The sequence below is a fragment of the Equus asinus genome, chromosome 20 (genome assembly GCF_041296235.1).
Source record: "Equus asinus isolate D_3611 breed Donkey chromosome 20, EquAss-T2T_v2, whole genome shotgun sequence".
Taxonomy (NCBI): domain Eukaryota; kingdom Metazoa; phylum Chordata; class Mammalia; order Perissodactyla; family Equidae; genus Equus; species Equus asinus.
In genome coordinates, this window is record NC_091809.1 from 109,118,997 (window position 1) to 109,132,322 (window position 13,326).

Genomic DNA, 13,326 nt, shown 5'->3' on the forward strand with positions numbered 1-13,326 from the left:
TTTAATTAGGTCTTAATTTAATAAAAATGAATGAGAAAGATCAGTAGAGTTAGCATTAATGTATCAACAGTGGTTATTTCAAACTGATTTAATTTCCTCGAATTAAATCTATACTATTATAACTCCATCCTCTAATCCTTTCTTAATTTTATAGCCATTATTAATCTGAAACGTTGTTGTTCAATGTATGTTCTTAGGGATATTACTAAAAGTGCTTTAATAAAAGGATGCATTTTTTTGTACTCAATAAGAAAATGGCTATATATTTTAGAGAGTCATATTTTTTAAAAGTCTGTAAGTGACAAAAAGAAATGATGTCTGAGGTGTCCTTTAAAATACACTAGCAAAGGAAAAAAAGCAAGGGAAAAAAGGAATACTCTAGGCAAATGTGGAAAAATCTGGTAATCGGATTCAGTGTTACTATTATATGAGGGTTCAATGTACTATCCTCACTGAAAAAATTTTAAGAAGTCTGATGTTTAAAAGGAATTTTGGAATTACTGGGTTAAACCAAGTAAGATTCTAGATTGTAAGATTTCAGGGGCTTATATTGTCAATGTCATGACCAATGTCCCAGTAGGCTGCCGTTTCCCACTTTTCTTTGACACGGAACCCTTTTCTCGGCAGAGAATCCCAGGATAAGCCAAGGACTGTGGAACATACTTTGGACACCATGATGTAGAAATAATAGTGAGTACTCCTAAGTAGTCTCAGAAATGCCATATGGTTTTAGTCAAAAGAGACTGAGCATCATCTAGGTTTCTCTCTGATCTTTCATTTGCCACATAAAAATTTATTTGTAGCTAGTACTAAGAGCAGTCAATTTGTGATAGCAGTATTTATGAAACTCACACTTAAAAATTTTACAAAGATGCCTGTGCTGCTTTCAAATGTGAATCAAAAAACTGAATTGCAAAACAATATAAATAGTATGATACAACTTTTGTAAAAAACAAAGTATACAGACTTGTATATGAATAAAATAACTGACTTGGCAGGGTACCTACACTATCGGCAGTGGTTACAACTGCAAATGATATTGGCAAGGATGAGGAGGAGGCACATTTTTACTGTTAACAGCTTTGTGTTACTTCTTGGAAAAAGATACTTTTTTTAATAAAAACAGAGATAAGTTATTTTAGTTAAAATCAGTCTATGGTGTTAGGATAGTGGTTACCCTTAGAGGGAGATGAGAAACAAGGGAGGGGGGGATTACTGATAATTTTCTATTCCTTGATCTGAGTGCTGGTTACATGGCTGTGTTCACTTTGTGAAAATTCATTGAGCCACATACTTATAATTGGTCTACTATTTACATAAATAAAGTTCATTTAAAAATTGTTTTACAGTGACTTATTGAATAGCATTCTTGTTCTAGTTTAAATGCATTTATTTTCTCTCTCTATATATTCAACAGCTTTCTTTTCCCACATTCATTGCAATTTATTTCTCCTAATTTCTCCTTAACATGGTTGCATTGCAGGCATTATTATTAATTTTTACAGAAGGCAAAATTGCTATATGATAAAAATGGCATATAACAAAATCACTCACATATTATAGCATGAGGTGGACTAGAAGGTATGGTCACTTAATCCTTTAGCCACTCATCAGTACCTGGTAGAAAGATTTCTTTTGAAACACATAATTACCTAAAATAGATGGAAAGGAATAATAGAGAGGTGAAAGTGACTGTCAAATAGGCAACACAATGAAAGGCCTTATGACAAGGGGACCAAAAAAAAAAAAATGGTGTTACGGTGGCTCTCCCTATGGCAGATCCTGTGTGCATGTCCATGAATACGGAATTACCAGTGTCAGAGTTGGAAGGAACCTCTCAAAGGTCATTACTCCGGCTCACACTCTCCAAATCAGATTTTAAGTTGAAAAACTTGACTAAAAGTCCTAAAATCTTTCAACTGGTCGTTAAAGGGTTGTTTGCCTTCGTGGCACACTTCCTAGGCCACATAAAATTAAAAGTGCATTTAATCAAATATTTGCTGTATTCAGAAGATAAACAGGCTAAACAAGGCAAGCAAACAAGGATGTACGATTAAGTTGCAGCTCCATGTACTTCCTATAGCAGAGGGAATGATTATAACATTTTCTCAGTAAGGAACCATAGATTAACTTTCCGACTTGGTTCTAGTGCCACAATTCTTAATGAAATATGAAATACAAATCTGCAAAATTCACACTTTATAAAAATAATTGTTTAAAGTGGGTAAGAGGTAGTAATGAGACAGAAAAGCAACATTATAAAATCTACATCTTTAATATATTGAGTAGCAAGGAACAATACTACTATTTTATTCATTAAGACTATTAAAATAACATTTAACAACTTTATGGTCACATACATTTATGTACATTTGTACCTCAAAGTAATTTTGGAAAGGAAAGTCATATATATGATTGAAATAATGTAAGACTAAATACATCCTGGGTCAAAATTTTACCACTTCTAAATTCTCCTTATTTTCAAAAAACAGTAAGGATAATTTAACTCACTATTATTTTCTAGGATGTCCCAATCAACCTGTTGCAGTACAGTAAAACTCAGCTGCCACCATGCTGACTTAGGGATTTTAAAGGGTAGCAAATATTCTAAAAACTTAAAACATAACCTTGTCTGTTGAAATTTTATATTTGTTTAGAATACAAAAGAACAAAACAAAAAACTTCATTTTCTGCTCGCTGAAGGTATTTTGGTAAACTTAGCTTTAAGATGGTCTTCTTTCAAAGATTTTAAATAAGTTTCTGAAGGGGTACTGGTAACAAACCCTTTTAAAAGCAGACTTGTCAATTTCATTTTCCTTGATTTTGAAGTGACTTATCTTAGATTTCCTTTTGAAATATTTCTTCCAAATTTTCTAACCATGTTTGGCTTTACTTTATGGATGTTTCTTTTATATTCTAGAGAAGAAATAAAAAGATATATAAATATGGTAAAAGTATCATTTAGGAGGAATTTTCACCATTCAACTTATAAAAAATTGTTGAAAATTATAACCATCAGAAGGTAAATTTATTCTTAAAAATTGAAAGTTGTTAATTAACATGATTTAAAATGTAACAACAAAGAAACATTAATACCCCTGGTTTAAAAATAGAAATTCACCCTTTCATACTGCAAACTGAAGTTTTAGTGCAGCTGTGCATGCATGCACACACACACATATGCACACGCATTCCCTGCAAATAACAAGTGCAGTCAACTGAATAAACTTCTGCATTTGCTTCACTTCTTTTTGAACTAATGAAAGGCTGTTTCTACAAGCATTGTTCCCATTCTTTTTTACATCACCCATTTTTTTCTCATTCTTTGGATTATTTCCCCAGGGTTCTCAAACTTCCAGTTTCCACTTTAGAAGTATCGTTGAATCTAGATCAGTACTTCCTAAAGTGCTGATCCTGACCTCACAGCCCCTTCCTCTTCCACTGCCGGCTCTCAAATGTGTTCCATCTACCTCTGCCCATTCTTCTGGCTCTTCACCAGCCTTCACAATGATTCTCTACTCAATGGAGTGCTGCTACAGCAAGGCGTCACCGACTTCTTTACGGATCAGTCTAATCTCATATCCACGTTTTTGGTCACATCAGCTGTAGTTTTAGGAGCACGTATTCTCTTGACACTATTTCTCATTTCTCTAACTGTTCAGTAAACAGCAGTTAGCTCCTCTCCCACTGATGCTCCTTTGTACTTTCATTTGTACAGTGTTAGTTGGAGACCACAGCTGAGTACATTCTAAGGAAGGCAGTCCCAGTATTCTCTTACTTCTCCAGTAATTCCTGATGTATATTTCAGGCATTTTCACTTGGATATCCTAAAGTACATAAACTATCCTTTTCCCTTAAATTAACACCTCTCTCTAAGTGCTCCATTATCCTTAACGACACACAATCTTTTAACTTAGCCTTAGCTCTTCCTTCTTTTTTGTCAAGCACTGTAGTTTGGTATCATCTCCTACTTTTTCCTCCATAGTAAATTTTTTTATTCATCTCTCTTTATACATGCTATCTGATGCATTTTATACTATTCTTAGAAAATAAGCATATTAGAAAAACCAAATCTCTATTATTTTAGAATTATTATAAATTTATTATTAGGTTGCAGAATTATTACTTCCTGGAGAATTTTTTCAGGAGACAAACGGGGCAGTGCATATCTACACCAACTGCATACACACATTGTTAAGTATTATTAAACATGGCATGTTAAACCAAATAATCATAGTAAAATTTTACTTTTCAGGACTCGTTTGATTTTTACATTTGCATGAAAGACATTTCTATTGAACTTAAGGTGAATAACTGCCACTGGCTACCATAAGAAATAAGGATTTACAGCTTGGCAAAGCTATTGAGAAATTTTACAGTACTCCAATGAAAAAGCACTGACAGAAAAAAATAACAATAGTTTCCATGTTATCTCATGAAACTCCTCTAAATTTCGAGTGCTGTACAGTCACGTGTCACTAAACAATGAGGATCCATTCTGAGAGAAGCCTCATTAGGCTATTTCATCATCTTGCAAACATCGCAGAGTGCACTTACTTAGACAAACCCAGATGGCACAGCCTACTACACATCTGTGCTCTATGGACCAATCTTATAAGACGACCACTGTACATGCAGTCTGTTGTTGAGTGAAACGTTACGTGGCACACGACTGCAATTATAAGTTCCTTTAGAGAAGAAACCAAACTGGGTCTTATTTATCTTTGTATTCATCACAGAACCTAGCACATAGTGAGTGTGTAGTAAATAAATACTTCCTGAACAAAGTCCTAAGAACTACAGAGTCAGAGAGACAGAGGTCTGGACACCAAGGCCTAGAAACTGGTTGGTGCTACATACTTCTGGTTTCACTGAAGACGTGGTTTTGTTACCATGGACTTGTGTCATCCCACGAGCATCTTTTTCAAGTTGCTAATGGGAGCTACAATATGATTGTAACTAGGTACAGACTAGAGCCTGGCAATAATTGCACAAATGAGTCAGAGGCCAAATTATTATTTATTTTTTTTGAGGAAGATTGGCCCTGAGCTGACATCTGCCACCAATATTCCTCTTTTTTGCTGAGGAAGACAGGCCCTGAGCTAACATCTGTGCCCATCTTCCTCTACTTTATATGTGGGATGCCTTCCACAGCACAGTTTGATAAGTGGTGCGTAGGTCTGTGCCTGGGATCTGAACTGGCAGACCCTGGGCTGCCAAAGCAAAGCACACGAACTTAACCACTATGCTACTGGGCCGGCCCTCAAATTAGTAAACATAATAGGCTAAGAGAAAAATTTCAAGTGAATATAGTTTATCTATAAAATATACTTAGTCACTAACCTATTAAATAATACAATTAGCTAATTATTTCAATTATTAGTTAAATTATTTATCAACTCTTCTGCAACATGAGGCAGTATGTAGGGTGCAGAATGTAGAGTTAGGAGATTTGGCTCTGAGTTTTGGCTCTACCATGAAAGATCCGGTGATCTTGGGTAAGTGTTTTCAATTTTGTGCCTTACGTTTTCTTATCCGTAACATGGATAATCAGACTTGCTATGTAACAAAGGTGATGAGCAGGTAAAAGGAGATTCTTATGATAACACTATAGAAAAATGTAAAGTACTATATATATTTTAGGTCATCATATTGTTAATATCAAAATAAGAGCTAAGACATACCCATTGTTGGTCTGTTTTCTTGTAAGAGCTCATGACTTGAATTATCTTGTCGAACACGTTTGGCAAATCCAGAATTTACCTCAGCAGTTAATGAAGTATTTGATGCAGAACTTGAGGGGAAAAATTTTTATTTTAGTAACACATCTTTTATATCTCTAAGTTCTAATATATATTCTACATGCAATGAAGATTAAAGAAAAAGTGAAATACTAAAACATTAAGTTGTAAAATCCCATGGAAATAACTGGAGGTACTAAATACATGTTTTAGCCCACAGGGAAGTTTAGCTGTGTGTGATTTTAATGATGTTTATTCAAACCAGAGATTATGTCTGTAGGTGTATGTAACAATTCTGTAACAGAACATTTCCAGGTTGCTCTGCTGGAATATAAGTGAGTACTGTTATTCAAAGTGTAGAGATAAGGAGCACATTGCAAGAGGTGAAAAACTAAGCTCATATTACAAATTTGGAGCAAGAACCCTAATCTGGGGAATATAAAAAAGTGAGATTGTTTGGAAACCTTGTTTTTAAATAGAAGCATAGTAAAAATCAGTCTGAGAATCTCTGACTACTGCAATTATAGGAACTGAAATGAAAAGAATGACCTATTTTCATTTATCTTCAAAAATTTACATCAATTTCACTTTATTAACGGCTCAAATTTCTACCTCAATTTGAGTTGACATATTACTAAACAGCTATTATGGTCTCATGTTACAGGACACACAAATAAGGAAAGCACAAACAACCCGTCTTGAAAACTTACATAATGGATATATCATGGGAAGGGGGAAAAAATAAGACAAACTTGTAAATAACATAAAGTAGAGTAAAAACTAGTGCCACAGGTTTTCAAACTATACGGAGCTCTCTCAGTTCCTGAGTTCAGAAAAAAGAGAGATGGAAGATTTTGTGGATGAGATGAGTTTGATCTAGGCCCTGAAAAACAGCAATCCAATCCTTCCTGGCCCTACAGAGCATCAAGTTTCAACAGGCAGGGCTGGGGGTCGACTTGGGGGGTGAACACGCCCCCTCCACATTGATTCAAATAAGCTAATTTTATGGCATTTCTGGCTGATAAAGATATTACACACCATTTTACAAGTTGATACTAATTTGACTGTCAGTTGGATTAACAACTGGAGTCTTCCCTTTTATGGCAAGAACTTGGTGTTCTGGCAACCCTAACCATGTGGTTAACGGATGTGGATGTATGTTTGTGGAACAAGGAGAAGATGGGTTAGCTGTGTGCTCACAGAAAGTAGTCAGAGTGGCTATTTAATATGACAGCAAAGAAAAACAGGCACAAGCAGACCAAATGCTGGGAAAAATAACTCAACCTGTGCACCTCAATTTTCTAGAGCCTGCAAGAGAGATGACTACGGTGTTTCTAATGGTGATTTTTGCCTTCTCTGTTCAGGAATGCAAATGATACTTACCCAAAATGGTTACAAAGAAGTACTAGTGCTAGGAAAGTAAAGACACTCAGTTGTAAAAATTCTATTCCTAAATGGTGTTGAATAAAGTAAATTACTATAATTCTGTTTTGGATACTAAACACTCTTTTTTGACAAAATATATATAAATATCAGCTGTCTAAGGCAAAAATTCTTTTTTTGGTCATTTGGTGATTTTATCTCTTCAAGTACATAGATCAATGTTATTGGTTACTTTTGATAAGTGTTGTCTTTCCCTGCAATTTACCTTAAAGTTGTCTTTAGTATTTTTATGGAATGATTCTTTGCTTTGGTTAGTTCTAGGACCTTTGTTTTTACTCATAGATTGTTTTTATTTGAAAATTAGTCTTTTGAATAAATCTATTTGAATAAAACTCATATTTCTAGGAAGGAAATCAAAGCCTAACAAAATAATTTATTAATTATTTATATAAGTAAAATACATTGAAACATTTTTAGAATTTAAATAAAACAGTCCACTGATGAAATGTTTAACATTTGTTACAAATATCATAAAATTAAAAAACCTAAAATTGGTATGAGTACAAATTCAAATTATGTTAAAGACTATATTGAGAAGAAATCTAAACTCTTCTAGTTGTGTACCAAATATATTTCCATAACTATTATTAAAAGTTAAGATTTAACATTTTGTTCCCTTACACAGGTAGAGCGTTTCTGCTTAATAAACATAAGGCACCTCATAGTCTTTCAATTGAGATAATTTCTAGTTGGAATCATTAGACATCTTTCAAAACAAACCAAAAATGTATGGCAAATGTGAGACCATTTTTGTGCACTAAGAAAGACTGCAGAACACATAGAAAATCAACCAAATAAAGAAAAAGCAAACAAAAACCAAAAACTCTGATTAATATAATTTATACGTAAAATTTTACATCTGTATATATTGTATTTGTATGTTTGGCAGGCTAATTCATTTAGTTAAAAGAGTTTGTTACAATGATATTAAATAAATTGAAAGATTAAAAATCTAATATTCTCAATTTAAGTAGTAATTAAAAAATTCAGTTTGGTAGGTTTTTGGAATACCCAGTGCTTTTGACCTCTAATTTTTTTTCCAGAGAGAAAAACTGATACAAAATAAGTAAAATAACTATATATATGGAGCCTTCCCTTCTTCATTTTTAAAAACCATCTTAGAATACATACACACCTACATATGTACATAAAGCTGTTAAGTGGAAAATACCAGAGTTTATTACTCTCAAGTTCATGTAGATTTAATTGGGGAAAAGGAAGATAAAAAAAGTAATTATGTACATTTCTAGCATTAATCTCTTTTAACCTCAGTTAATGGCAGGATCTAATTATTGGTACCAGAGGGAATGTAATAGAGCAATTAATAGGCTATGAGAAATCTTACTTTCTTTATATGTCCTTTAATATTATTTCACAATATTAGTTGCTCATTTGGAAGCCCTTCAACTCATCTAAAACCACACCAAATACACAATTTACATAGCTGGACATTTCTTGAAAAGTCACCTGATTTTGGTAGTGATTATGTTTACATTTTCAAATTATTCTTAGCTATACTTTTGCCAAATCTTAGTTAACACAACAGATGGTAACATGGTACCAGTCAAGAACAAGAAAAGTCACCAACATCAGTTAATGGAAAGAATAACACAACTGACACAATAAAAATTAGTGATAAGATGGATGAAACTGATGATGGCGGTTAGCCAGGCTCACTCATTAAGTGACTGATTCCCATACACAAGCCAGACTAACTACACAGTTCAAATTTGCACCATAGAAAAATACAAGATTTTAAATGTCATGAGTAGCCAGAGAAATTCAGGAAAAATCAACCCAGGAATTTTAAATCTACACATTCTAAGGCTCTGCTGTACAGTCATGAGTTGCTTAATGACGAGGATATGTTCTGAGAAATGCATCATTAGGTAATTTCACAGTTGCGCAAGCATCACAGAGTGTACTGACACAAACTTAGATAGTATAGCCTACTACCCACCTAAGGCTATATGGGACTAATCCTATGGGCCACCGTTGTACATGCAGTACGTCATTGACTGAAACACTATTGTGCGGCACACGACTGTACTTTGTTTGGAAGCAAAAGGACAGATCCTAAATGCACTTATGAGATGATACTCTACATGGCACAAATAAATAGGATATTTGTAAATCTGTCTACACTAGCCCAGACGATAACAGGTCCTTGGTAGAAAATAGGAAACTTAAAAAGAGTTACCTTAAGATCTTACACTCTTCTCCCCAAAACCACGTCAAAGAAAAAGAGAGAGCAAGTCAGATCCATTTTACAATAGAACCAACCATTCACTCTACCTTATCGTTGCATTCAGTGTTGCAGGCTATAAAGACTATATAATAGACTTCATATCCTATAACTCAGAATATTTAAGATTTTTTCCTTGTGTTTGATTTTTTAGCTGTTTTACTGCTATGTTCCCAGGTATTTTCTCTTTAAAGTACTAGTGCTGCTTGTGGTTTGCAGCACTCCTCGAATTTGCGATTTATTTTTTTGTCAGTTTTGGAAAATGATTAGCCAGCATCTTCTTGACTACTGTTTCCCCTCCATTCTTTTTCTCATTTCTTTCTGGAACTCAAAAAATATATATGCTAGGCCTTTTTAATTGTGTCCCATATATCTCTTACCTTTTCTCCATACTTTCTCTTTTTATCCTTTTGTATATTGGTTTGGCTATTTTTCTATCAACTTATCTTCCAGTTCACTAAACTCTCTTCTGCTGTGCCTAATAATTAAATTGATTTACTGAGTTCCTAATTTCAGTAAATTCTATTTTTTTAGTTCAAGGATAACCATTTGATTCATTTTAATAGAATCCAGTTCTTGGGAAATTATCATCTATTTTGTTGAACTTAGTCATAGTTAAAGTCCCTATCTGATAATCTCAATATCCGTACCAATTATGGATCAATGCTTCTCTAATTTGTCTTTTCCTCTTGATTTTCAGTCATTTGGTCCTGTCTCTTGGCATACTTGGTAATTTTTGCTTAAGTGTTAAACGTTGTATATGAAAAACCGTGGAGGTTCTGGATGATACATTCTTCTAGAGACGACTGAATTTTCTTCTGGGAAGCAGACACAATAGAGATAGATTACCTTGATCCAAAAATGGATTGAGTTGGTCTAAGGTCTATTTTAGGCTCTCAAGAACTGGTCTATTTCCAGTTTGCCCTACTCTTATAGCACAGGCTTTCAGGGGTCTCAGATAAAATCCTGGATGTTTAACAGGGCCTCTTCTCCCTGATGATTCCTGAACAACAATTTTTGTGTCCCAGCCCCATGAGAATGTCAAAACTTTGCTTAATACTTCAGCCTCTTAGCAGCTACTTTTAGCTTGGTTTCTTGGCCTTTTATTCCAGAGAGTTTAGAATTTGGCAAATATCTAGAGGGCAAAAACTACACAAAATGATTCTGTTTCCCTAGCTCACTGAGACTCATGATAGCTCTCGGCTTCCATTTTCTGCATGGCCTCTATACTTCTATACCTGATGCCATAAATTGGCAAATACAAAATGAAAAAAAGCGGCAGAGAAGATCTGGTTCTCCACAGCTTGTTTTCCTTCTTTCTGGGATATTAGACTCTCAAGTCCTAGTTGTCTTGGCAGTTCCTCAGTGCCTTGAAGCAGCCATGAGTTGCATTTTATCAGTTTTTATAATCGTTCTTGATGGGTTGCTTGGTCTGATAGAAGCTACACTGTCATAGCCAGAAACAGAAGTCTCTTTGCTCATTACATTTTAGTCATATATCAAAATCCATTCAAATAATACAATTTTAGGACTGAAGAAATTCACTAATGTCTAAAAGGAAAAATACCAAATGGATAAAAATTGTCACCAGAAGAAAAGTTAAAATTAAATGACATTTCTGAAGGCCAGAAGACTTCTCAATTCATTTTCAATAATCTGAAATATGGAATACTTTATGTAAATATCAAGTGAAATACCTGGGCTTTATCAAGATTTCCCTTTGATAATATAAATCCAGCACCACATTCAGAGCAATCTGTGCTTAAAGAGGAATTGACAGTCTAATTACAAGAAATAAAGAAGAGCTGTGGAAACCAAAGCACAGGTTTCTCCTGCTATCCAAAAGTAGAGTGTTCCTATGAAATTTTGTAAGCTGAAATGGTGTAAAGTGAAGAAACAATTACCATTAATTTATATGGGAAAAACTTTTGAGCATTCCCAGACACAAAATATAACCTACCAAAATAAATCAAGACAGAGCATAGATGCTCACAGACACAAACCAATACTATGGTGGCTTGATGCTGAGATACTTTTCTTCATAAAAGTGGAAATCCTCTTTGGATATCTTTTGGTTAGCGAAAATTGGTACTAATGTAGGTCTTTTGTGAAAGCGAAGTGGTGTAAAGCGAACTTTCAGAGAGTGGGGAAAACCCGTATAAAAATGGTTTCACATAGTTATAGAGATTGAACCAGTTTATGTTTAATCGTACCTTATTAATTTCCGTTTCCTTCTGGCAGTGGCAGTCATTGCCATGTAGGATGGTACTACGCTTGGTGTAGGCAGAGAATGTTTAGTTGAGAATGAAGACGGGTCAAGCCTGTATATTAAATAATCAAAAATAAAAAGTAATTTTCATTTGTATTACAGAGAAAAATGAGGTATGCACTTCAATAATTAGAACATCATTCTGTATTAACATATGAAGGAAAACATTACTCTATACTGTAAAATTTCCCTTGCTTCCCTGGGGTTTTCTTTTCATTTTACACCATAGATAGAGTCGCTATCAAGAAATTTCTGCATTCCCAACAGCACAGAAAAGTGAAGGTATCATTCTTCCCATATTTAGATCATATGTGATTATACGGACGAAGTGAGAAGGATGCGTTTGCTTGGATGACATGCAGTCAACCATATCTTAGACCTACGACTATTTCAGAGCAAGCTAAGGTTTGCTAAACATCAACAGGAACAGTGGAATTTCCTTCAGTGAAGAAATTAACGAATAATAATAAACACGGTAATCTTTGCTGATGACACCATCTAAATTTGGAGTATGAAGAACTAAATATATCTCAACGTTTCTTCTATCCTAACGAGGGTCAATCAACTTGAGATCAAATTAAAGGCTTTAAAATATTGTGTTAGTGAATTAACATTTAGAGACAAAGACAATGAGGAATTAATGAAGGTAAAACACTGACTTTTGTAATCAAGATAGCACACTTGCTCTATAAAATAGACTGAAATATAGCTAAAGAAGAAAAAGAAAGCTAACAGTTTAAAGGCTATAGGAAAAAAAAAGAAGAATTGGCAAATACTCTTTTTCTGTACCTTTGTAAAATGTTATTGTTTGATAATGATTCTTGTTCAGGTAATTTACTTTTCAAGCTCCTGGTGTCTTCACGTATAATAAATGTAGGGTCCAAATCCTCCCGTCCATATTCTTTTCTCCTGCTGAGAGGAGTATCTCCTTCACATAAGATTTTCGAAGAATTATTACTGTTTATATTTGAGTTGGCCTGAAAACTTGTAGTATGTAACGATGGTTTTAAAAAGGTCACTGTACATGGGTTTTGAGAAGTTTTTCTACAGTCTTCTGGAGTATACACAATAGGCTGAAGCTCTTTGCTGAGAGAATCATTGAGCTGCATACTTTCAGACAGTGTAGACTTTTGGGTGTGTTTTGCTTTCAAGGGAGAAGGCATTAGTTTTCTTCGGGTTCTTTTTTGTGGAGGAATTTTAAGCAGATTAGATTCACTTGAAGATGTGCCTGTTCAACAAAATTAAAAAGAAGCTCAAGATGCTGCTTAAATATTTTCCAATAACACTACCAGTTAAAAAAAAAGACTACTGATAATAAGGCACATTTTCTGCCAATTGATAAAAATCGAAAAGAAAAATTAGTTGGAAAGGAAAAAATCATAGTTTATTGATAGCAATTTTAAATAAAGTTAAACTTAGTATAAAGAAGTTCTATAACATAAAATAAATAATGAGTGGCTAACGTCAATATTAATTTACAGTTATAGCTATCTTGAGATACTGGGTTAATCATGAAAACAATTTTGAACAATTCCAACAAAATTCATAAGCAATTTCCAGCTTTCATGTTTAAGATAACAAAAAAGTACTCTACATTTGTAGGCAGAGATTAGTAACTTGTTCTACAG

The 13,326-nt window shown here is 34.0% G+C and overlaps 1 protein-coding gene across 3 annotated transcripts in view; it reads right to left on the bottom strand.

The window, feature by feature from the left end:
* Window positions 1-1,377: 1,377 nt before the first annotated feature.
* Window positions 1,378-13,326, bottom strand: part of KIF18A (kinesin family member 18A) — a 94,112-nt gene continuing 82,163 nt past the window's right edge. For all 3 annotated transcript variants that reach the window (XM_014831455.3, XM_044753735.2, XM_070491382.1), the window contains exons 14-17: window positions 12,488-12,926; window positions 11,643-11,750; window positions 5,685-5,794; window positions 1,378-2,916 (exon numbers count right to left, since the gene is read on the bottom strand). In XM_014831455.3, coding sequence (XP_014686941.3) covers window positions 2,834-2,916; window positions 5,685-5,794; window positions 11,643-11,750; window positions 12,488-12,926 — 740 coding nt within the window. In that variant the 3' untranslated portion in view covers window positions 1,378-2,833. The remainder of the gene's footprint in view (window positions 2,917-5,684; window positions 5,795-11,642; window positions 11,751-12,487; window positions 12,927-13,326) is intronic.